Source organism: Canis aureus, chromosome 16 (assembly GCF_053574225.1).
Source record: "Canis aureus isolate CA01 chromosome 16, VMU_Caureus_v.1.0, whole genome shotgun sequence".
NCBI lineage: Eukaryota > Metazoa > Chordata > Mammalia > Carnivora > Canidae > Canis > Canis aureus.
The window spans coordinates 9,447,814-9,472,127 of record NC_135626.1 but is presented as its reverse complement, the minus strand read 5'-3'; the positions used below and the strand labels follow the sequence as shown (position 1 = coordinate 9,472,127).

Genomic DNA, 24,314 nt, shown 5'->3' with positions numbered 1-24,314 from the left:
ACCCTGCTTATCGCTAAACGATATGATGGTCCTTCTCATTCATAACGTGCCAAAGAACATAAGCTCCATGAAGGCAAGGACTTGGTTTCATACACTGCTTTATTTCCGGAACCTAGATCAGCACCTACCTGATACATGGTGCTGCTATTCAAATGTCTGCTGAATGAGTGTATATACAGAACGCCCAGTTTTTACAGATCACATATATGTGTACTAAAGACTTATAAGGGAAACTGGGGAAGTTCCCATACTTTTAAACCCACCAACGAACAATATGACTTACTATTTGGGGGGAAAAAATAAATTTGAAAGTAGTGACATTAAAATAGTCGAACTAGGAACCCTAAAGTTCTGAAAGCAAACTTAGTTTTTACGAAGCCGAAAGCCCTAAATCTACACAAAGGCCTTGAAGTTTAAGAATTGCCTCTATTGCCAGAGTCTTTACTTTTCATTCCCCATCCCAAAGACTTTCTGCTATTAAAAAAAAACAAAAACAAAAACAAAAAAAAAATACAAAAACAAAAACAAAAAACTAGAGTACTCAAGCTGCTCAAGGGGAGATGGAACATTCGTATAATAAAGTCGCTAAGAAAGCTAAGGCAATGAAAAGGACCAAATTTTCTCCTCCAAAGCAGAAGAGGCACGGGAGGAGGGCACGTCACAGTAAACAAAGCCAGACGAGGGCCTCGGGAGTCGATTCCAGACAATAGGAGCAACTGTGGAGGCAAGGTCTGGGGTTGGGTCAAAGGGGGTGGAGTCTCAGAAAGCACCGCGGAGAGTCCTCCGCGCCAGCAGTGGGGCAGGCGCCGGGGCGGAGGAAGGAGCTGGCTGCGACCGGAGCTCCCGGGATACCTGTGCGCATCGCAAGGGGGAGGGCGATCTGCAACACCGGGCGCCAACGGCTGCCACGTTTTTGTTTTCTCCCTAAAAGACGGCGACCCCGGCCGCTCAGCCCCAAGCTCTGGACCGACGAGGGGAAGCCCCGGAATAGGCGCGGGGGCCGGGTAACGCCGCTGCGAGAAGGGGCAAGAGGAGACCCGAGGGCGGGGGCCCCGGGGGGGGGGGGGACTTACTTTGAGGAGGCAGCTGTTGAGAGGGGCGGGCACCGACGTGCGGTGGATGACCAGGTCCTGGCCCGGGTTGTGCACGTCGCAGATGAGCTCCAGCACAGCGATGCTGCGGGCCGTGGACACCGACACGCGGTGGTCCTCCGACCAGGCCAGCGGCTCCAAGCCGCTCACTGCGTACTGCAGCCTCACGGCCGGCTCCCGCCGAGTCACCAGGAAGCGGAACGCCGCGCTGGGCCCGGGGGCCGCCTCTGCCGCCGGCCCCTTCCCGCCCGCCTCGCCGCCCCCCTCGCCCTCGTCCTCCTCGGGCGGCGCGGGCCCGTCGGCCGCGGGCCCCACCCGGGCCTTGTCGGCCGAGCTCATTTCCCCTCGGGTGCAGAGGCGGGATGCCGGGGCGCGCCAACACCGCGCCGCCGTCCCGCTGCCGCCTCTTGCGCCGCCGCAGCCGCCGCAGCCGCCGGCCCCCAGCGCCCTCCGCCGCGGCTTTCTCCGCTCAGGCCCGGAGCGCCGCCGAGCCAGGAAGGACCCCGCCGTTGCTAGGCGACCCAGCCCTGCCGGGTGGCCGAGGCGCTGCCTGTCCAGAAAGCGCGCCGCCTCCGCGGGCCGGACGGAGGAGCGGCGCCTGGGCCCGGCCGAGGTGGGCCGGGGGCAGCGGCCCTCCTGCAGGGCCCCGTCTCCGGGCCACCACGCCCCGGGCCCCTGTGGACACCTCCCGGGGAGCTGGTGCCGAGGGAGCGGTAGCCGGGCGGCACGGGAAGGAAGCGTTGGCCCGGAGGCACACGGCCCCTGGCTTCTCAGAGAGCTCCTCTAGCATGAGCCCCAGGGCTCGGTGTCCTGGGGCATCGCCCGCCGCGGGCCGGACCGCGAGGGACCAGGCCGAGCGGGCGCCGCGGCCCGTGGGCCCTTCGGGGGCCGGAAGGGGCGCGGCCGCAGGAGCCGGCGGGGCAGCTGCGCGGGGTCCTCGCGCGCCGCCCACGTGGGTGCGAGCCTCGCCGCGGGCCGGGGCAGGGCGGGGGCGGGGGCGGGGGCGGGCCGGGGGCAGGGCGGGGGCAGGGCCGGGGGGCAGGGCGGGGGCCTGCGTCCGCGCCTCGCCGTGCGCCATGGCTGCCGCGGGCCGGCTGTCCGTCCACGTCCCCGAGTCTCCGGCCGCCGCTCCCAGGACGCCCGTGGGACCCCGCCGTGCGCCGGCGGGAAGGCTGAGTTCCGCCGCTTCAGAGCCGGCCGCGCCCGGGGCCGGGCCCGCCGCACGCCGCGAGCTGCCGCCTCGCCTCCGGGTAGGGCTCCGGGTAGGGCTCGGACCGCGGACGGAGTTGGGGCTCCGAGGGCTGCCTGGCGGCCTCTGGGGACGTCCGAGCGGCACGTGTCCGCGCCGGGAGCGCCCGCCGGCCGGGATGGAGGGCCCCGGGCTCGGCTAGGCTCGGCTCGGGAGGGGAGGGGAGGGGAGGGGAGGCCGATCCCCGCCCGGGCATTGCCGGCCGCACCTCCGAGGGCCGCTCAGCCCCCGGGGCTCACCCGAGCGGCGTCTGGGGGAGGAGCGAGGGCCGGAGAGCGGGGCGCTCCCCCAGGAGCCGCGGAAACGGCCCCGGTTCTCACCCACGTGCCGGGGGCGGGGGGGGGGAGGGAAGGCAACACAGAGCGCCGGGGAAGCGCTCCCCGCGGACGGGGCCGGCGCCTTCGTTTGAACCCAGCCGGCTCTGAAAACCGGTTTCTAGGCCGCTTGACTTCTCTCCTGGAAGAGGGGAGGGCTGCAGGGCAGAAAGTGTGCGTAGAACCCCGAGTTCGCGCAGGCGCCAGAAATCCTACCACCTCGTGTCCAGGAAGGAGTGTTGCCTCCTCCAAAGAGCAACAGGTGATTCCGTTGAAGCCCACGTTCCTCGAGGTCGCACACGGATTCTCTTTGGTGGTTTTTTCAGTGATAGTCGAGCTTTAGGATTTAGAGGTTTGGGAGTAGGGATTTTTCAGCCAGCCAGTGGGGTCGGTGCTTCTCTGGGAGGAGGAAGGGGAAAAATACCGAAGAGCCCCCAGGAGCATGGGATTTGGAGTAGGACAGACCTGGGATGAGACGCCCGGCTTGCAGCATGCTGGCTTTGTGAACTGGGGGAAGTTGTTTGACCTCTCTGAACCTCACTTTTCCAATCTGTAAAATGAGAGCAGCAGTTTCTGCATCAGGGTTATCATGAGGAGTAAATGAAATCATATACATAGAAGCTCTACTCTCCAGCCAGTAGAAGCACTTAATAAATGCCGATGGTAAGTAAAAGTTGAATCGGTTCCATTCTGAGTAATAGAATTGCTATGTCCGGAGGTCAGTGGGGTGCTTGCGCCATAGAGGTGCCCAGGAACAGAAGAAGCGCTATTAACACCTTGTTGAGTGAATTGAAGGGATAAAAACAGTGTCTGGATTTATGATCTCTTGAACCACGGTGTCAAGGATATGCACTAATAAGGTGATGACAGGTGTCTGCGGGGCCCTTGTCTGCATTTTTTTGTCTTGAATGAGAATTATAGGTATGCCAATCCAGATTCACCAGTGGCCTGAATTTGGGATGGGTAGCTGATATGCTGAGTTTGGAAAGGCCTTGACAATTCAAGTGATGGCTATACCTCACACTATGCAGTGTTTTCTTTCTAAAAATGTTTTTGATTACTCAAGTAATCAAATTTACAAATTTGTTACTGGAAACAGGGGAAGTATGATAATGGAAAACTTACAATTGCCATACTCAGAGGTAACTCTGGTTAACATTTCGGTGTATGCTCTTCTAGAAAACAAACAGAGGGATCAGGCTACACATGATGTTTTTCCAACCAAACAGGATACAGTTATAATAAATAGTGTCATAGCATAATCATCACCAACCCTGGCTTTGGAATCCGTGCCTGAGCAAAGCCTGGATCTTAGGACAAATTACTTTGTATCTCTATCTCAGTGTTCTCATCTTAAAATGGGATGATTCCGTTACCTATATTGATACATTAAATAATTCACATACATACTTAGCATATTGCCTGGGGGATGGTATATCTTTTTAATATCAGAGATGTAGCATTTAGACTTTTAAGGCTAGATGAGCCCTAGAGGTCATCTGCCAGGACCCCCCCATTTTACAGGTAGGAGCAGAGACTCAGAGGGAGGTGATTTGCTTAATGTAGAGCTGATTTTTTAGTAGATTTGGGTCCTTGTTCCTCTTTGGTTAGATGCCACCTCATGAAGCATTTCTGTTTCCTGGCCTCCATTACCCTACCTGTAGGCCATGGTAGACATCTTGTGCTTTCATAATTCTTTGTAACATACTTCTTCTGAGTACAAATATAGGTTTGGGTTTGTGGTTTTATACTTTTGTCTCTTCCACAAACCTATGAGTTCCTCAAGGGCTTGCCTAATTTTCTAGACTTGCATTTTCAGAACCAAGCTACTTGACAGCTACTAAGTGGTCAGTTTTTTTGTTTTTTGGGGTTTTTGTTTTGTTTTGTTTGTTTTTTTGTTTTTAATGGTCAGTTTTTTAAATGAACGTGTTGTGGATGCTGGGGCAGAAAAGCTAACAAGTAGTAGTAAACAAGTAGTGGAGTAGTGTCCTTGTTTGTTCTTGTTATGGAAAGGGATAATTTCATTGTGTATCATTCATCTTACAAGCATTTATTGAACACTGACTTTGGGCAGAATTGAGCCCATACAGGGGATGCAGTGCCACACAGGACAGACTTGTCCATTTTCTCGTAGAGTTCACAGTCTAATGGGGAGGACTGACACCATGTAACAAATTACATTTTATGCTTGTCGTTGTGCTGAGTGCTACAGCAAAGAAAAAAGAGTGCCAGGAGAGCCAAAGTACCTGGCCTGACTAGGTGGAGAGAAAAGGTCAGGAAAGGTTCTTCTGAGGACCCTGTAAGCCTAGGTCTGAAGGAGGAGTTTGAGTTAGTCAGCCAAAGGAAGGGTTGCAGACATAGGTATGGCAATAGCATGTGCAAAGGCCCTGAGGAGGGAAGGAGCATGATACATTCTAGGAATTAAGGAAGACCAGGACAGCTGACGCTGGTGAGATGGGCAGAGGCCAGCCTCTAGAAGGTTTTGTAAGTCATGTTACAGATTTTTTATTTTAGCCTAAGAGCAGTAGAAAGCCTATGAAATACTATTTATAAATCTGAACACTTTCTTTTAGAGAACAGTTGACATGGGAATAAAAGCTGACTGGAATGAAAAAGGATTGAAAGTTCGTGTCTTGTTTGGGCCATTTAGTCCAAAGAAGAAACAAAAAGAGGATGTGTGAAGGAATGTGATGTACAAGAGAAAGTAAGCTTGTTTTGTGTTGCTGCAGATAGCAGACCTCAGACTAGCAGATAGATAATCAAAGTGGCAAATCTTGTCTGAGTGTCAGGAATAGTTTTCTAACCCCTAGGATTTGGTATGTCTGGAGAGATGGAGAGCAATAAGGGGAGGTGTGTAGGCAAGGCGTACTGCAAGGCCATTTGTCAGGGAGCCTGCTATAGGAAGTCTGTGCATGGCAGGAGTGGCCTGTAGGCCGTTTTATTCTCTGAGAGCCTATAGTTCTGAAAATCGAGGAATGTCAGTACATTTCCTTCTGCCTTGCAAATGATTCGGTAGACCTGGAACTTTGCCTAATCTCTTTCTTTAATCTGAACATTCAGAAACTTGAGACTTTGTAAAAATAGATTTGTAAGATAGAGTATATTAATTCTTTATTAATAGTAAATACTCGAAGTTGTATTTTTTCCAAAAAATTTTTTTTTAAGATTTCACCCATTTATTGATGAAAGACACAAACAGAGAGAGAGAGAGAAGCAGAGACACAGGCAGAGGGAGAAGCAGGCTCCATGCAGGGAGCCTGACGTGGGACTCGATCCTGGGTCTCCAGGATCACACTCTCGGCTGAAGGCGACGCTAAACCACTGAGCCACCTGGGCTGCCCTCAAAATTGTATTTATTGAATTAGTTAGATACAGGAGTCCTGTAGATGCCAGGAACAAACAACTATTGTTATTGGTAGGTTAGTCATGGCCAAAACAAGCTGATGTGTAAATGGAATTCATCATTTCAAGCTAAGGTGAAAATAACATACCAAGAGAAACCAAAATGCCCTAATAATAAGCCCTGTCTATTCATAGGATGTTTTTTACTCATGTGTAAATTGGAAGAGTAGGCCAAAGAAAATTGGATGTTTCTTCTCCTAGAAGTTTGGACATCGCACATGTAGCTACATTCACGTTACAGAAATAAGCAACAGGCAAGAAAATACTGAATGTTGTAGCCTATAATCAGCAATCAGATGGGGGAACTGAAAGGCAAGGAGAGTTGGAAATAATTGTGGTAGAAGTGATGGATGGAGCAGAATTCTCATTTGGAATGAAAACGGCAAGTAGGAATCATCTCCAAGCCATCTGAATCTGGGGGAGCAGTGTGAGGGGGGAGGATGACAGCGATCCAAGCACTCTGGGGTAGAGCAGTAATGAAGGTTTCCGCTTCCTGGGCATCGGCTGGGATGCAGCCTCCCATGTCTAGTCACCAACAGGCTTTGTTGGTGGAGAGAGAGGATGCACTGCCCCCTCCCCTGTCCTTTTTGTGTAGATGGACATCTAGGGATAAGGATTGACTTAGCATGCACATTTCACAAGGTGAGTTCTCTCTTCCCTTAAAAGGGACTCCCATTTGTTCATATTCAGCCCAAATTCTTCCTTCTGGATCCTCACCTTCCTCTTGGTTGATTTGATGGTTAAGATGGATGGTGAGGTCTAGTGGATGAATGAGCTGAAGATTTTTGTGTTCTGTTTCATTTTGAATTTTTCTTTTTGGGGAAAAAAAAAAAAAAGCTGAGTCAAAGAATCTGATTACAGACCCTAAACTGTTGCTTGACATATGGGGCATAATCATCTCTGCAGGGAGAGATGCAATTCTGTGGGCAGTCAGGCTTCACTCTGAGGTCTGTTTTCATGGACTAATGCATCTCTTGTTGCTCTTGCCTTTTGGGAACAACGCAGCAAGCAGAGGCCACCAAAAGAAAACACCAAGCATCCAGTGAGGCTCCCCCAGCGAAACGGAGGAATGAGGCATCATTTCTCCCAGCCAAGAAAGCTGCTGCTAAAGAAACACAAAGGACTTTTAAGGGGAAGGCACAGAAAACGTTTTCTCCGAAGAAATCTTTGGTTGGTGTGACTGATGGAAACCGAGAACAGAAACTGTGCATTAGGACTTCATCATTATTTAAAAATAATCCTGAAATTCCAGAGCTCCACAGGTATGTTCGGGTGCAGGTGTGCTTCAGGAATAAGAGGAGTTAAGTGTGTTCTGTCCTTTTCTGTGTTGATTGGAACTGATGCCTGGGTTTTGTTCATCACTTGCAGACCTGTAGTAAAGCAGGTACAAGAAAAGGTGTTTACTTCAGATGCTTTTCATGAACTGGACCTCCACCCACATTTAGTAAGTATCTCTCAGTGTCTTGTGCAGTTGGTTTTTTCAGTATGGTTATTCATTTGGAATGTCTGTGAAATGACAGTTCTAGGAAGAAAAGTCAAAGAATGGTTATTTCTGCTCCAAGTTACCCGAACGAAGTCAGATTGATAAGATGCTCTTCTAAGACAGTCCCAGTGAGCTCAGGTTACTGTTTGCTGTCTTTACCTCCATCCCCATCGCCTTTTTAAAGAACTAAACACTTACCTAATTCAAATTAGGCCTGGGACTCCAATTATTAGACTCCAGGACCAGCTCCTCATTAGTGGGTAGATGGGACATGAGGCTGATCTAGGTAGCAGGGGTCACAGTAATCACAGGAGAGGTAACTAAGCTGGCATCTTTATAGCAAGGGTAGGCTGTTGTTACAGAGAATTGAAGGAAGATGAGGCTATTTTAACTTACATTTTCTACAAACAAATAGATGGTTTCTTGGTGGTTTTTTTTTTTGTTTTGTTTTTGGTTTTTTTTTTTTTTTTTTTTGGGCTGTAAATGAAATTTTCGCTCTTATTTGTGAGTAAGAAGAGAGAAATGCATTAACTTTTAGGGAGTCTGGATTTCCTTTGCTCCTGTGGCCACAGCTTACTCCTTTAGGGTAACTTACATAACCTGTTTTTTTTTTTATCTGCGGGTTTGAATGGAGATAATGAGCAGGTTCATGCTGTGGACATTTGGGAATGGATAACTCTTTGTCATGGGCACCATCCTGTGCATGGTAAGGATGTGCAGCAGCACTCCATGTCTCTATTCACTTGATGCCAGTGATGTCCCCTGCCCCACTTATAACAACAAAAATTTTTCCAGACATTGCCACATGTTGGGGGCAGGGGTGGGCAGAACCATCCCCAGGTAACACTGATTGGAAGAACTTGACTTGAACACGGTCATCCATTTAATCCCAGTCTCTTCGGCTACTTTGCATCCTCATTTGCATTAAAGATATGCCAAAAATTTGGTAGTTAAAAATGTTTTGTGTGTGTGTTTTCTTTTAGATTTCTACAATAAATACGGTTTTAAACATGACTAGTATGACCAGGTAAGGGTTCCAGACCAGTCTTGCTTTTCTTAAGACTTGAATGGGCATAATCAGTGAAATCTGAATTATTTGTGGAGCACAGAGCAAATTTGTGTCTTGTTGTTAGAGAACACTGCCAGATTGTTGCCTATCGAGGGCGTGACACATCACTTAACCACTCAGTTTCCCTACTGGTTAAATGGGGAGACTGAACCCCCATCTACTGCTGTTCTCAGCTCTGAACTGGTCCAAAAGATGTGATCTGCATGTGATCCTGCTGCTGTCCATGCTTCCCTGAAAATAATATGTCCACGATATAGAATTTACTACGTCATTTTTTAGTAGTAAGAATTAGAGCAAAAAGAGAGTAGATATTTGGTCAAATAGAATGGGATAAAGAAAAAAATTATTTTGAACATTTAATAGTGATAACTTTTGGAAAATAGAATAGTAAAAAGGTGTAGGCTAGAGATGAACTTCCTTTTAGTGACTATGTATGCTTTACATTTTACTAATCATCGTGTTTCACTTACATGTACAAATGAATAAGAGTATTGAAGAATAAAATGAGGAGTCCCATACCAATTGCTTTGTTCAGTTTCATCAACCAAATTTAAATGAATTCTGTGCCCTTTGTTGTTTGTTTTTAGATACACATGTGGACACATGTCTTAGTGTGTGTATAATAGTCACACCTTGGTTTTCTGGAGACTGGGAAGGAGCCCCAGCTATCTGGATGGCTCATGAGCCTCCCTGTGCATTGGAATCTGTCCGTCACATCTTACTGTGTCACACTGTCTGCCACAGAAGGCAGGGAGATGTGTGATAGGCGCTCGTGGTCGCTCCAGCTGGTCATCATGCCTGTGCCATTTTTCTTTTTAATCAGTTTGCTGGAGCAGCCAGTCCCTGGCTTGTCTCAGTATTATCAGCTGAGTTCCAGAAATTGGACTGTGGTTTTATCTTTCGAGTTATCAAAAGTTTCTCAGCACCTTTGCTTAAACATTTAGGTAACTTCGAAGGTAGCAGTTGGCAGACAAAGCAAAGCATGGGGGTGGTTGTGATTTACGTATCCTGCCTCTCTGCCTGTAAACATGAGAGAGTAAAATATTGTAGATCAGCATGTGTTCTTTCTTTTGGGTGGCCCAAGTGTTCAGAAGCAAAGTATTCCTGCATTGCTGGAAGGCAGAGATGCTCTGGTGAGATCGCAGACAGGCTCAGGTCAGTCATCATCACTTCTGCCCCTTATCCCCTGATATCTGGGCCCCATTCACATAGTCGGTTCTATAGTAAGGTGTCTGTCTGTGGTGGCGGCTTTGTCTTTTGGGGGGAGGGAGGAAGGCCATGTCTGCTCTTGATTAGAGCTTTGTTTCCCTAGGGAAAGGAAGGGGGTGGTTGATGGTGCTGTGATCAGGAATAATCAGGAGGTAGTTGGGTTCCACTGTCACTCTTCCGAGCCTCTGTCAGGGCTCTGCCCAGTTCCACTGTGGATGGCCCACGCTGCCTTCCTCACTCCAGTGGGGGGATGAATATTTTCTTCAGATACTGAAGCCCAGTTCTAACATGAGCACACAGTGATTGGATACCAGTTGTTTTGCTCCAATATGGAACATGGATATTACATGTTCCAATTGTCGGTAGACTTGTTCTTCTGACTTCCTCACTCCAGTGGGGGGATGAATATTTTCTTCAGATACTGAAGCCCAGTTCTAACATGAGCACACAGTGATTGGATACCAGTTGTTTTGCTCCAATATGGAACACGGATATTACATGTTCCAATTGTCGGTAGACTTGTTCTTCTGACCCTCTTGTGCCCAGAATGATAGGTTGGCTATTCACTACTCTCCCCACCCCCCTCTCCAGCTCAGCCACCATTCAGGTGGGTGGAAACCCAAAGCTTTTGCTGTCCTTGGTTTCTCCACAGTCTTTAGAGTCTGGCGCAGGGTTCAGACTGGCTCCTAAGCATATCAGCACCATCCAGGTCATTCACTTGTCTGTGAAGCTCATCTGTGCAGTTAAGGATGACTTTAAAGGAGTTTTCTGTCTTCGAGGGGTAGTCCTCAAGTTGAGCTTTTGTGTAACTTGGGAAATATGTCATTGTCTCCCTTGCTAGTTGGACAAAGGAGCTGAGGCTGCAGATTTTGGGGGAAGTACTGTATTTACAAACAAAATTGGGAGTTGTGGCAGATGGGCAAATTCTGTTTTCACCTCTCCTGGATGTAAGACTTGAACTTTTCCTGTTGCCAGAGTTTAGTGCTACCCAAAGATAGCAAAGCCCCTTTTCTTTGCTGTCTTTGTTTTTCCTACATCTGTAGGGTCTGTGATTTTCATTGTTTTTATACTTTTTTAAAAGGTAAAACCCTCGCCTACTGCATCCCTGTGGTCCAGTCTCTCCAAGCAATGAAACCGAAAATACAGGTGAGTATAGTGCTTTTCTGTTATTGCTCATAGTGCATTAGTAACGTTGAACTGAACCAAAGCAATAATATGGGGACCTAAAGAGTCTATTTTCATTTAGCATTATTTTCTTTTTTTTAAATTCACTTCTTACAGAAACACACTGCATCTGAGGACAGTGCCCAGAATAGAATAGAATATATTTTGTAATCATCATGGCAGGTCTAATAGGGAACATTGGTAAAATAAATGCTCCTTGTGTGATATGTTGTGCTGCATTCTTTGCCCATGTTATCTTCTTGAATCTTAAACCCCACCCCTGACCCTGGTGACTTACAGATATTACTGTTACCCTAAGTTTACAGAAAGAAATGGAGGCTTGAGGAGCAGTGGTGGAATACTTGTCTTCAGTTGGGAAATACAGTTAGTGCTTGGGCCAAAGGGACCAGAATTGGGTTCCCTGGGTCCCATAGGAGGCAAGTTAACTGCCCGGCTCCAGAGGCACAGGCATCATCTCAAAACCCAGCCCAGAGTCCTACAAATATGTCCTGGTTGTCCTCAGTGGAGAGGACATGGTGGGATCTGAAATAGGAAGAGAGGTCGGTACAAGGCAGATGAGAAGAGCAAATCAGTTACTTTTGCCCTCAGTTTGGACATATAGAATTAGGCATGTATCCAGCCTACCTGATACTCAGTGACAAATAAGTAGTGATAGCATTGGATTATAGCCCATAGGCTAAAACAAATATCCATGAGTACAAACTGATAGAAATGAATTATTGAATAAATATATAAACAAATGGGAGAAGGAGAGGCCTTCCTCACAGAATTCCAGTGGATAAACAAAGAGGTGATGGAAGTAGAACATCACCATTTGGCAAGTGCCTTAGTAATACTGTTTGACACAAGAATCATCACAGATGCTGAAATGAGTGGGTGGAAATCTGATGAAAAATGGGTTATTTACCTAGTTAGTCTCAGAGGATCTCCCTATGAGATACTTCTAATCACAAGGGAAAAACAGTAACTTTGCAATAGGGAAGCCTGGCTGTCATCACCTTACCCAGGTGTGGGCATCACCAGTGCCAGGACGTGGCAGCCTCATGTACCTCCAGGTAGGTGCCCAGACGACACAGCCACTTCTGTGGTTTTCCTGCCTAAAATGTGTAACCTGAATTTAATCATAAGCAAACATCAGACAAACGCAAATCTAGAGACCTTCTACAAAGTAACTGGCCATTACTGTTCCAAAGTATTTCACCAAAAACAGAAATGCTGAAGAACTACCCCAAGTTAAAAGAGATAAGGCAGGACAGCTAAATACACCATGTGGTACTGAACTGGATCCTGGTCTGGGGAAAGGATGTTGATAGGTCAGTTAGTGAAGTCAGAATATGGACTGCAGATTAATTCATCACATTAGTGCTGATTTCCTGGTTTTGATCATTGTACTGGGATTTTGAGAATTGATACCACATAAGAAAGCTGGAAGAAGGGTATGAGAGATTAGTTCTTTGTACTATTTGTGTAATTTTTTTGTAAGCCTAAATTTATTTCAAAATGAGCGTTTAAGTTTTACTTAAATTTTATTTAAATAATTTAAAATCAATAAATCCTATGCAACATCCAAGTGATGGAACCTTACATAGACATTAAAAGTGGCATTTTTTTTCAATTACTCTTTGTGAATTTTAAATGTTCTTACAGGTTAAAGAAAGGCAGGGTACAAAGCAGTGTGTGCAGTATGATCTGATTTCATAAATATACTTTGTGTGCATAAAAAGACAAGAAAGAAACTATTAATACTGTTTTCCTCTGAGGTGGATAAATGAGGAATTTATTTCCTACAAGTGACTGATTTTTTTTCTTCCCATCGGGCACTTTTCAGTGAGATAATTCATATGAAGGACTTAGCATCATTACTGATACCTTGCTAGAGAAGGAGAGAGGCCAAGTATTGCAATAATGTGGTAAAGTCTCATCCATTTATAAATTCTAGGAGAGTTTCTTGCTAGCGGTGGGTTTTTTATAAGGTTGGAGAATTAGGGAATATTTGAGCTAGCCTGGGTCCTGTAGTTCCAACCCAAGTGTCTCATTTCATAGGTTGGTGACCTGAGGACAGGAGAGATTAAATTATGTCCATTAGGGAGACCATGTGGTGGGCAGCTCTGCTCAAAGCCTGGGTCTGAGTGTATCTTCAGGCAAACCATTTCATCCCTCTGTGGCTTCACCTGTGGTGCAGGGCCAATAGCAATGCCTGTCTCCCGGGTTTCCGTGAGGCTCCTGAGCTAATGCACGTGGAGGGCAGAGAGCTGGTGTCCAGCTCCTCTTGATAGTACTTGCTCATGAAGTGTTAGCTCTCACTGTCGACAACCTGGGCATGTGGCTGGTCTGAACGGCAATGATTTGATTTGCTTATACCCAGAAACGTTCACCAGCCATGCCATTGTTTTTATTTATTCCATATGTTTTAACATCAATAACAACTCATTTTATTGAAGATCGAAATATTCTGTAAGAAGAGATTTCTCTGGGCAAATTTAATTCACTTATTTCAAATAATATTCAGTATAGACCCTTGGAATTCATTGTAAAATGATTTGACCTGTAAAAAACCTATCTGGAGGAAGCAGCAAACTCATGGCACCCAGCAGAGTCGTAAATTACTTTGGTGATGGAATGAGAATGGATTGCTGTTCTGGGTTTTCACTCTTTCAGTTATTTGGGCTCTGATTTTTTTTAACAACACATCCATCCTTCTTTACTCACTTCTGCCCTGCGAGGAATTGATTTTTCTTTCTTCTTCTCTGTGTAGTAACACCTTTTGAAATGTCAGAATCTCCTAACGTCACACTGGCACGTTGATACCGTTGTACTAACATGTTTACCGTTCCTCACCCGGGCTGCAGCATAGCCTCCCAGACTTGATGTCGAGTACAGACAGCTCTAGTTTGAATCCCAAATCCTTTTCTCCTTAGTGGGTAAATGTTTCCTATGCAAAACATGAAAACCATACTTGCAATCAAATCTGCTTTAACTCTGCACCTAGCTTCTAAATTAACATTGTTTTGGTTAATTCCTAAGGGTCTGTGAGCACTTTGGAGATTCAAGATGCCACTGACTTTGAGGCCTTTGTTAGGTTCCTTTTGGTTTTCTCTTATCTGCATTGATCCTTTTTAGAGATAATTTACATGTTTAAAAAAGTTAAAAGACTACCAAACAGTACATGGTGGAAAGTAGTTCTTATACTTCCCTCTCCCCTACGTGGCCCAGCTCTCTCTGGGTGCAAGGCCCCTCGGACCCACCCTGGTGGCCCTCCCAGGGCTAGTCTCTGCAGAGAGAGCAAGTGTGAGCACATAGAGTTCCTTTCCCCTTTCAGTTGGAGCTTCTGTGTGTGTTTTTTTCTGTTGTGTTTGGTTTGATACATAAGTGGTTGTTTGCTGTGCATGGTGTTTCGTACCTTGCTTTTGTTCACTTAGTATGTTTTGGGATAATTTCTTAGTGGTACCCTGCCCAATCTGTCTTTTATTTATTTATTTTAATAAATTTTATTTACTTATTCATGAGAATCACAGAGAGAGAGGCAGAGACACAGGCAGAGAAGCAGGCTCCATGCAGAGAGCCTGATGTGGGACTCGATCCCAGGACCCCAGGATCATGCCCTAGGCCAAAGGCAGACGCTCAACCACTGAGCCACCCAGGCATCCCTGCCTTGCTTTTTTAATGGCTATCTAGTATCCCAACGCCTGTCACTACCACAGGTTACCTCATCATTCCCTCATTGGTAGAATTTACATTATGTTAATATTTTGCTATAAAGAAGGCTATTATTGTACATACTTTAAGGTCTGTAAAATAATTTTACTTTTTTATGCACACTTACAGGTATATCTGTTAGGGAAATTCCTGTAAGGGAAACTGGCATGTTTATTTGGTAGATAAACACCGCAGTTGAACTTCAAATGGGTAAAACTATAGTGCCTTCCCAGCAGCAGGGACACACAGGAGCCCCCCCCTGCTCACCTGCACCCTCGTGACACTACCAGCTATTTTACGTTTGCTCATTTAACAGTAGAGTTGAGCATCTCTTCATATTTGTTAAAGCCATGTTTTGAATTCTTGTTTCCATAAATTAGCTACTTATGTCCTTTCTCCATTTTTCTACTTCAGTTGTTGTGGTCTTTTTTCTTTATTTTTTAATTGAATCACAGACCTTTGTAAACTAAGGACATTGACCCTTTCTCTTACGTGTAGTGTGTTTTCTCCTCATTGTGTCATTTAATACTTGATTTTGTTTAGGTATTATTTTCCCATTCTGAAGTCAAAAATTTTTATGTAATAGGATTTATTAGTGTTTTCTTTTATAGTTTTTGAGTTTTATGTCATTTGTAAAAAGGAGAGCTTAATTCTAACTTTTCTGACTTTGTTCTTGAAGTCTGAATAATTTATCTTTTCCCTATTGATGTAAAATGCACCTTATTTACTGCATTTCTGTGTATATTTGATTCTGGTGTAGACTATTTGCTGTTGTGATTTCAATTCATATGCCAGTATCAATTTGCTAAAATTATGGTAGTCTTAATTGTTTTAACATCTGGTGTTTTTCAGACATATTTTGGTTATTCTTACACATTTATTTTTCATAGGAACTTTGAAATCAGCTTGTCCGATTTTATATATTTTATATATATGTATGCATACATGCCTATTTGTGGCAATTTTGTTAGATTTGTATTACATTTGCGGGTTGACTTAGCTTATTTGTCATATGGAGCCATCTTATCCAAGAATAGGATACATTTTCCCATTTATTCAAATTGTATTTTATGCTCCTCAGGAGTGTTTTAAACTTTCATATAGATTTTATACATTTTTTTTGTCAGGCTTCTTGTTGTTGCTGCTCTGGTGTGATTTTTGTTTTCCCTCCCCCCTATTGTGTTTTGTAACTTCTTTGTGTTGGAAGCTGTAGATTTGTGGATATTAATTTTGCATTCAGCTACCTGAATTGTCCTTTTTTTAGTAGATTATCAGTTGATTCTTTTAAGTTTTTTTGTTTTGTTTTTAGGGTAAAATATCATCTGCTAATTATGACAGATTTATATCCTACTTTCCGGATTTATTCATATTTCTTTCTCTTGTCTGATTGCATGGGCCAGAACCTTTAGAACAGGTTGCATAATAGTAAGGGTAGTGGGCATCATAGTCCCTTTCTTAATGATACTGCTGCTGATGTGTGCAAGTGGCCACCCTCATGATCTGTCCACCTGGAGTCCTGTGACCTTCGTTCACCCACTCATGGCATTTCTTTCCTTCTGTGTCAATAGCGCAGTGACGGCCCCTATGCCCTGGTACTAGTGCCAACGAGAGAGGTAAGCATTCTCACTTTCTGGATGAATTTTAAACAGGCACTTCCTTTTGGAAGTGAGATCCTTTGGAATTTAAAAGTGGATTTTACCGTTTTTTTTCTCCCTGCTGCTCTCTTACCTTTGCCTGGGGCCATCCTTTTGACTACCATCAAGAAGAAAAATTCAGGTACTCTTTGAAAATCATAAGCTAAGTGTGGAAAAGCATTCCCTATTGTCTAAAACGAATGATACTATAAATTTCTGCACTATTGAAAGGAATTAATTACATCTACTTTTTTTGGTATGTATTACAACTTAATTAAAAATTAGAGCAGTCGGCCTTAAAATAAACTTTTTTAAAAAAAGAGGCTAGTATACCAAAAATTTTACTTGTTCTTCAGAGTTAAGCTTCTTGACATTTTTCTTCTTTCTTGGTGGAGATCTCTTCTATCTGATCTATTTTATTTGCCTACAGAGTCAAGTTTAGATTAGGGTATCTGTTTCCCATATCAAATGCTAATCACTTCCTTGCAGAGAATTGATCATGGAGATGGAGGTTTCTACTTAGCCTGTTATATAGCCTGCAGTGCCCTATCTCAGCTCAGTCCTGTAAAGGAGCAGGCATGAAGCTATTTAAATTTTTACAGCAGCAACTTGCTACTTCCCTAGGATGCATCATGAATACTAAGCATGTGGAAACTATATATATATATATATATATATATATATATCCTTGGATAAAGGGATTATGTTGAGGCTTCTTGATGGTTGTTAATGGTTATAACCTACATGAATTTTCAGTTCCTCTGGTTTCCATTGGGCTTGTTGGATTTTGTTCTTTTAATAAACTTGGAGAGTGACCATCTCTCGGTGCTCTATTTTGCATATTCCAAGGATACCTTATACCACCTGTAAAGCAATGTGCCCAGAAGGTCACCTATTGACCGCTATTCCAAGTTACTCCTTCCTGCATATTCTATTCTCTACCTTCCTAAAGGGAGGCATATTCAGGGTGATGCTGTTTCGCTTCTCCATCCGTGTGCACTGTAGACTTGTACTTCTCTGTGTGGCACTTAGGGAATTTGAGCCAGCAGAGGGAGCACAAGACACTATTTTTGTATATGTCCAAGGAGTGGACGTGGTATCTCTGTCCACAGTCTCTAAACTGACAGATTCCAGAAGTATAAGAACAAGGCATATTATTCTGAGTAGATTCTGTGTATCACATTTTGTTTTTCTTAAATCTTACCCTAAGGTCTGAGTTGGAATCCTAATCACTACATTGTCTAACAGTTTTTAAAAGGTTGCCGGGGAGGAGTGGAAAACAGCCTGGTTCATTATCTGTAACTTTTCACTCTTCACAGCTGGCTTTGCAAAGCTTTGACACTGTCCAGAAACTGCTTAAGGTAAGGTAAGCCATGGGTTCAGTTTTGTCTCTTTTCCCCCTGACTTTTTAAGAAACGAGAAGTCTACCAGTCTTATTTTTGTTTTCAAAAAGCAAGGAATTATTTCAGTTTTTCTCAATTCTCTGGGTGTCTCTACTCAGATATAATTTGTAGGATTTTACTCATTTAAACTTTACTAACTGCCAGTTTTTAGCTTAGGTGACTAGTGTCCTGTAGTTTGTTCACTGTGGTCCTTACCAAGACACATGTGGAGATTCAGAGGGACGACCACAAAGTGATCACTTGGAAAGCTACAGGAAGGCTGCACGTAGGGCTTAAGAAAGAAGAGAGAGTGGGCTGCAGAGCCATAGCCTGCCAGCCTACCAAATTAGATGGAGAACTTATCTGTCCTTTCTTTTGTCAGGGATGGGGAGTAAGGAGGGTTTTGTGCTTAGGTTTTGTCGTACCCCGAAAGGAAAAAGAAGGAATGTGTTTTCAACTCAGGCTTCATGGGGAGAGGTAGAGAAGCTACAGAAATCATTTAGAAAGCTCCCATTTGGGGACACCTGGGTGGCTCAGCGGTTGAGTGTCTGCCTTCAGCTCAGGGTGTGATCCTGGATGCCAGTATTGAGTCCCACATTGGGCTCCTTGCATGGAGCCTGCTTCTCTTCTCTGTGCCTATGTCTATGCCTCTCTCCCTGTGTCTCTCATGAATAAATAAATAAAATCTTTAAAATAAAATAAAATAAAGCTCCCATTTCTCTCACAATTCTGGAAGCTCATTATAGAGCTGTAATTTAAGTGACTGCTGCTAGTAACCATGACAAGAGTGATGCCTAGGAATTGTGCATGCACAGTCATACCTCCTACAAATGAGAAGCCTGGGTCTTCCCTCCTAGCTTCTCTAAGGAGAAAGAATTTGGAGTCAGTTTCTGTGTCTTCAGTAAAGGGGGCTTTGCATTAATTCACATCTGATGGATTTCCGTAGCCCTTTACCTGGATTGTGCCCGGAGTGTTGATGGGAGGAGAGAAGAGGAAGTCAGAAAAGGCCAGGTATGGGGGCTTTGTTTTTTGTCTGTTGCTATTTGCATCTGTCTGTTCTGCTTTCCTACTCAGTGAGACTTGTTCCTTCTAAACCTGGAGAGAGCCTTGTCTCAAACTGTGCTTCCTAGTCCCAGAGCATAGGGAGAGCTTGAGGCAACAGGGAGCTGTCACCTGTGGACAGGGCTGTCTTAAGAAATACCTACAAGGGGTTCCTCCTGATGTGGTTGGTAGTGATGCACACTATCCTCTTAAGTTCCATCCCTGTCCCATGCCCCTAGTCTGCCTTGTTTGGTGTCCATCCCCCTCGGCGTCTCTTTTATGTGTACATTGGGAGTTTAGGGTCTTGTTTGGCTCTATGAAAACAAGATCATAAACTTACATGATGCTTTATGCTTTGCTTTTATATCCTAAACACTGATTCCTAATTCTGTTTTGGAAGTCAGGAGAAAATGTTGCAACAGGTAAATCCCAAATTGTATATTCTTTCTGAAACATTTCTATTATATTAAATCTTAACGTTCAGTAGTAACACCCAGTCATGTGTGTGTATGTATGCAGTTTGTAATTGAATAAATGTTAAACTTGAAATCTAAAGGTATTGGTTAGATTTGATTCAGTTATAAATAACAACAACAAACAGCAGTGGCACAAACATGTGGCAGTTTTATTTTTCTTTCACATTTGAGAAGCCTGACGGTAGCCCATTGCAGGTTGGTTCTGGTGCTCTGGTGTCCGGATCTAGGTCCCTTTTATCTTTTTGTATCAAGTTTCCATTTTTAAGGGTACTCCATAGTCTTAGAGAGTTGCTAGAGCTCCAGCCATTACATCTTGTTCCCTGCCAGTATGAACAAAGATAATTGTACGTCCTCCCTCCAAAGATACTTGTGGTTTTTGCATATTCCCTTTATCCTTCTATCCCATCCTTAAACATAGGCACACAACCATACTTAACTTCAAGAGAGGCTGGAAACTATACTTAGCTAAAAATTGGAAGATTTTATTGCTGTGGAAATATGGGATAAAGGGTGCTTGGAAGCAAAAACTTAGATTTATTCTCTTTAGTCTACGGGACAAAGCTGGTCCCCCATTGTACGGAGCTTACAGAGAAAGTATTCCATATAAGAAAACATTCTAGCCATTAGATCACATAGCTGTGGAATAACTTGTTTAGGTTGGAGGTTCCCTGGCACAGAGACTTTCAGGAACAGGCTAGATAACCATCTATCTGAAATGTTCTAGAAAGAGAGGATCCATGGATCAGATAAAGGGCATTGGATTATATAGTACAGATTCTTCTCAAATTTAAGGTTATATGAATTTAATAGAATTTTGGATCTTAATAATTACATTCTATAAGAGAAACTTTGGAGGAAAATGGAAACTCAGATATATGTATATCCATTTGTCATCGTGTTTGTCATGGCTTCAAGCTGTGCACATCGGTGCTAGACATGAATCTGTCTCCCATGCCTGTTTCTTGTGTTTGCTATTGATACAGCTCCATTTGATTTACTTTATGATACATAATTTTAAACAGACTCCGCAAAGGAATAAATATCCTTATCTCGACTCCTGGGCGACTAGTGGATCATATAAAATCCACGAAGAACATTCATTTTTGTCGAATACGGTGGCTGATTTTGGATGAAGCAGACAGGTGAGCCTCACCCAGAAGCATGAAAAGTAGGAGAAAAGAGCTATTTCTTCTGTCCTCATTGCAGTCTTTACTTTGGATGCAGAGTAAAATTTCCCTCTTTTGAAACCACAGAATCTTGGATTTGGGTTTTGAAAAGGATATCACTGTGATACTCAATGCTCTCAACGCCGAGTGCCAGAAACGACAGAATGTCTTGCTGTCAGCAACACTCACAGAAGGTGAATTGAAAAGGAATGCTCTTTGTTCAGCCAGGAGGAAGGATGTGGACGTAACACGCATCATTTGTCCGGAGGTTCTCAGGGCAGGGGGCAGAGGGTGAAGAGGGAGGTGTCCCTGAAGCACTGCCTTTTCAGACTCCTGTCCTGCACCCCCAGCCTCCTTCTTTAGTCTTGTCAGGCTCTGCTGTGCTCCCTGGGGCATGGGAGGGGAGGGTGGAGCAGATGCAGAGCTGCTCGTGGCAGGGCAAGAGGAAGAGAAAACGCTGACTCCCGTTTGTCGGTGTTATCAGGCTACCTTTCTGCTAAAGAACACTGATCCTTAAGCAGAGACTTCTTTAAGTTCATTTCTATCTTTCCATGCTATAAGATAGACATTCTGAGCTCTCCTTCATAGTTGGGGGCACCAAGGCTTGGCAGTGGCTGCCAGCAGAGTCACCCACCTAGCACAACCCAGCTTTTGTGTTCTCAGGTCTGGGTTACCCATTTTACTGGCCCTCTGACAGTGTGCACATCCCAGTTCTCAAAATGTATATCCTAAGTGACATTAATTTTAAGAGATAATCCATCACGCTGTGCTCAGAAGTTTGGGGGATGCCTCATGTTTCCTCCTTCTCTTAGAAATTCCTAGTGCATGTCAATACAATAAAGGTTCTGAGAAGGCTTATAAACCTATAAAGCCCTGTGAAAGAATCCCATGACACCCTTTCATCGATAGATAAAACTGTAGAACCCTTCCGTCTGGGGAGCAGATGGCTGTTAGTGTTCCTTTCAGTGGTCTTCCCTGGGTTAGAGCTGAGAAACACTTGTGTGGAATGAGTGGGCTTCCCACACCAGACTGACCCGAGGGCAGGCCATTGTGGCCCTGGTGTTGCCCATAGGGAGCCTCTTCCTAAGCCTGGATGTGTGGCGGGTGGTGGTGGGGGTGTGGTACCTGTACAAGATAAGTTTCACAACTTGTACCTGTCACCTGTTTTACTTTTTTCACTTTTGCTCCGAGGTGTGACATGGCTCGCTGGTATCAGCTTGCTCAGTCCAGTTAGGATTTCTGTCCTGGACGAACACCATGGGCAGTCTGACCTAAAGGGCAGAGCGGTTCCTGAGGCCTCCCCTCTTCCAGCTTGTGGTGAGCTGGACAGCTTTGCAATTCCTGAGAGTCTCGATCAGCATGTGACATTAGTTCCCAGCAAACTGAGACTTGTCACCCTGGCAGCCTTCATTCTACAGAAGTGCAAGGTGGGACTACACTAAGGCCTGGCCCATTTGAGGGAAGAAGATCCTGTTCTTTTGTGGGTGTGTCAGGCATTGATAGCAACGAACTGAGAGACCCTCACACACACAGGGAAGTTTCCCAACTCCTCCATGTTTGCAAATGCAGACCTTAGGAGTCAGCAATTCCAGGGTTGTGGTATAGAACCAGAGGTCAGCAATCACTGTCACATTTGATAGGAAGTCTGTCCATGTCCTCTTCTGGGCCTGAGAACCAGGAGTGTCACAGGTGGCAGAGACCTACCAAACGTGGCCAGACAGAGGCCCCTGTGCTCATGGTTTTTACAATCCCAGCATTTATTATTTCCTGGACCATGTAATAATTTTTCCTAGTAGGTAGGAGACGGGGGCATGCAGAGGCCGGAGGGTGAAGCTTCACATCTGCCGCATTCATGGTCCTAGCTGGGCAGGGGTATGTGTGTGGCAAGCCCTGGATGGGTGACAGGAACAGTGGTGCACAGCCTTAGACTACGGCATATTTGTTTATCTCAGATTCAGGAAAGCCAGTGGAAGTTACAGCTCTGTCATTTTCCTTTCATCTCCTCTTTGTAGCATGTTGTATTAGGGTTATTTTTGTAAAATAATTCAGAGCTGTCTGTCACCTGTGTGGCCAAATTGGGGCCAGCTTGACTAGATTTTAGAGAAATCCTCATCTTAGCCTCACCTGATCTTATAAAAATGTGTGGTCATTCTTTCCCCTTTTGTACCTATGTAGTTTGAAAAAGACCAGAAGATGCTCGTTTTTTTCTCAAGTTGTGAGCTGGTGGAGTTCCACTACCACCTCTTCCTCCAGACCCTGCCGAGCTGCTCAGGGACCCTGGCGTCAGGACGGCCACCATCTGCCTCCACACAATTAAAATTCCTGCGACTGCACGGCAACATGGCGCAGGAGGTGAGCACCACACTGTCCCCAGGGGTGGACCCAGGAGCACACCCATGTCCGAGGAACATGAATATGTCTTCCAGGGCCAGCGTTGCCTTCCCTCTCAGGCTTCCCTGGGTGAGGCAGGGATGAGCCTTAGGCAGACGACCTGCTGGGCCTGGAAGCGGACACCTCGGCTGCGTCGGTGTGGGCAAGGGCGTCTGTTGTTCCTGTGTGCTCTTGCTCCAAGAGCTGCCCTCTTCCACCTGAGAGAGCTCACAGGCCTGTCTTGGCCTGAATCTACCTCAACCAGCTGTTAAGGCAACAGAGTACCACTAAGTAGCTGGCACCAGGGAAGGGTTTTGCCTTTTTAGTACCCAGTGTGTAATTAGGGCTTGATGTCTTCAAATTAAGAGCATTAATGGAGCTAAATTGTGGATCCCATATGGTACTGCTGAGCGCGACTGCTGTCATTGTCAACAAGATACAGCGCTTTCACTCAACACCTTGGTTGGGAGAGGGGCTTCAGGGTCTCAGCTCTGAGTAATCTGTTGTTCAGGAAGAGGAGAATAGTGTCTCCCTGATTTTAGGTTCTGAGCTGCATGGTCCTCGTTCCCTGTAGGGAGTCAGTGGAGAGCACGCTGAAGGGAGCCCACTGGCGTGGAAGAGGAACGTGTGGGCTCTGTGTGGGGGAGCCATCTTTTCTAAGGAGGAGGTGACCAAGCGCTGCCAGGAGACAGGCAGAAGGAGAGACAACCGGGAATCAGAGCAAGACTTGAACCAGCTTGAAAACACATCTTTAGAGCTGAAGGAGATGTTAAAGTCAATCTGGTCCAGCATACTTCTTGTGCTCACTTTTGTCATTTTAATAATTAAGGGTGTGGAGCCTCAGAAAAGGGAACTTGCTCAAGGTCACTCAAGGACACAGCTTCCTATTTACCACAAGACTGGATTGAATTTCCTGAGTGGTCCAGGCTTCATGCATTTTATAAACTCTTGCTTTTTTAACTTCAGGGTCCCTGATTTAATTGAGTTTGTTGATTTCAAAATTTAATGCCACTTACAGTGTTTGCTCCTCCTCCTCTTGGTCTTCTTCACCTGAGGCCTTCTGCAGGTGGCCATGAGGATGACAAGGGAGCTGGGGATGGACTCAGGTGGATCTAAGAATTTGAAGAGGTTATGCAGAAGGCTCTGTAGTAAAAATCTTTCAAACCATTTGGCTCACATTGGGAGGGCAGTGGTCCTAGCAGGGCACTCACAGCTGTGTGCTCCTGTCCTTGCCTCCACCTTTACTGGCTGTAGGACCTCAGAAGAGCATGACACCTCTCTGTGCCCCAGTTAGCACATCTCTAAAATGGAGGTGATCCTAGTACTTACTTTACAGGGTTGGTGTGATGATGCACTGGGTTAACGCAGAGTACGTGCTCAGTGTAGGACATGGTTCCTGCATGCTCTGTGGATGTAGGTGCCGTTATTACTGCTGTTCTCACTCTTTCTGGAATGGTTAGTGTACCCCTTGTGTTACTCTGTTTATTAAGTATTTAGCCTTCATGGCCTTTTCATGAGATGGGTAGAAATAGGAGGTGGTATCTCTA

The 24,314-nt window shown here is 45.3% G+C and overlaps 1 protein-coding gene across 8 annotated transcripts in view; it reads left to right on the top strand.

Moving 5' to 3' along the window:
• Window positions 1-1,158: 1,158 nt before the first annotated feature.
• Window positions 1,159-24,314, top strand: part of DDX31 (DEAD-box helicase 31) — a 70,762-nt gene continuing 47,606 nt past the window's right edge. For 3 of the 8 annotated variants that reach the window (XM_077851209.1, XM_077851207.1, XM_077851206.1), the window contains exons 1-13: window positions 1,159-1,704; window positions 7,062-7,318; window positions 7,425-7,500; window positions 8,523-8,566; window positions 9,693-9,763; window positions 10,899-10,963; window positions 16,267-16,311; window positions 17,652-17,693; window positions 18,661-18,725; window positions 20,254-20,373; window positions 20,485-20,591; window positions 21,589-21,824; window positions 22,573-22,749. In XM_077851209.1, the coding sequence (XP_077707335.1) occupies window positions 1,174-1,704; window positions 7,062-7,318; window positions 7,425-7,500; window positions 8,523-8,566; window positions 9,693-9,763; window positions 10,899-10,963; window positions 16,267-16,311; window positions 17,652-17,693; window positions 18,661-18,725; window positions 20,254-20,373; window positions 20,485-20,591; window positions 21,589-21,824; window positions 22,573-22,749 (1,836 nt within the window). In that variant the 5' untranslated portion in view covers window positions 1,159-1,173. The other 5 variants (XM_077851214.1, XM_077851212.1, XM_077851210.1 and 2 more) reach the window with 5 other exon arrangements.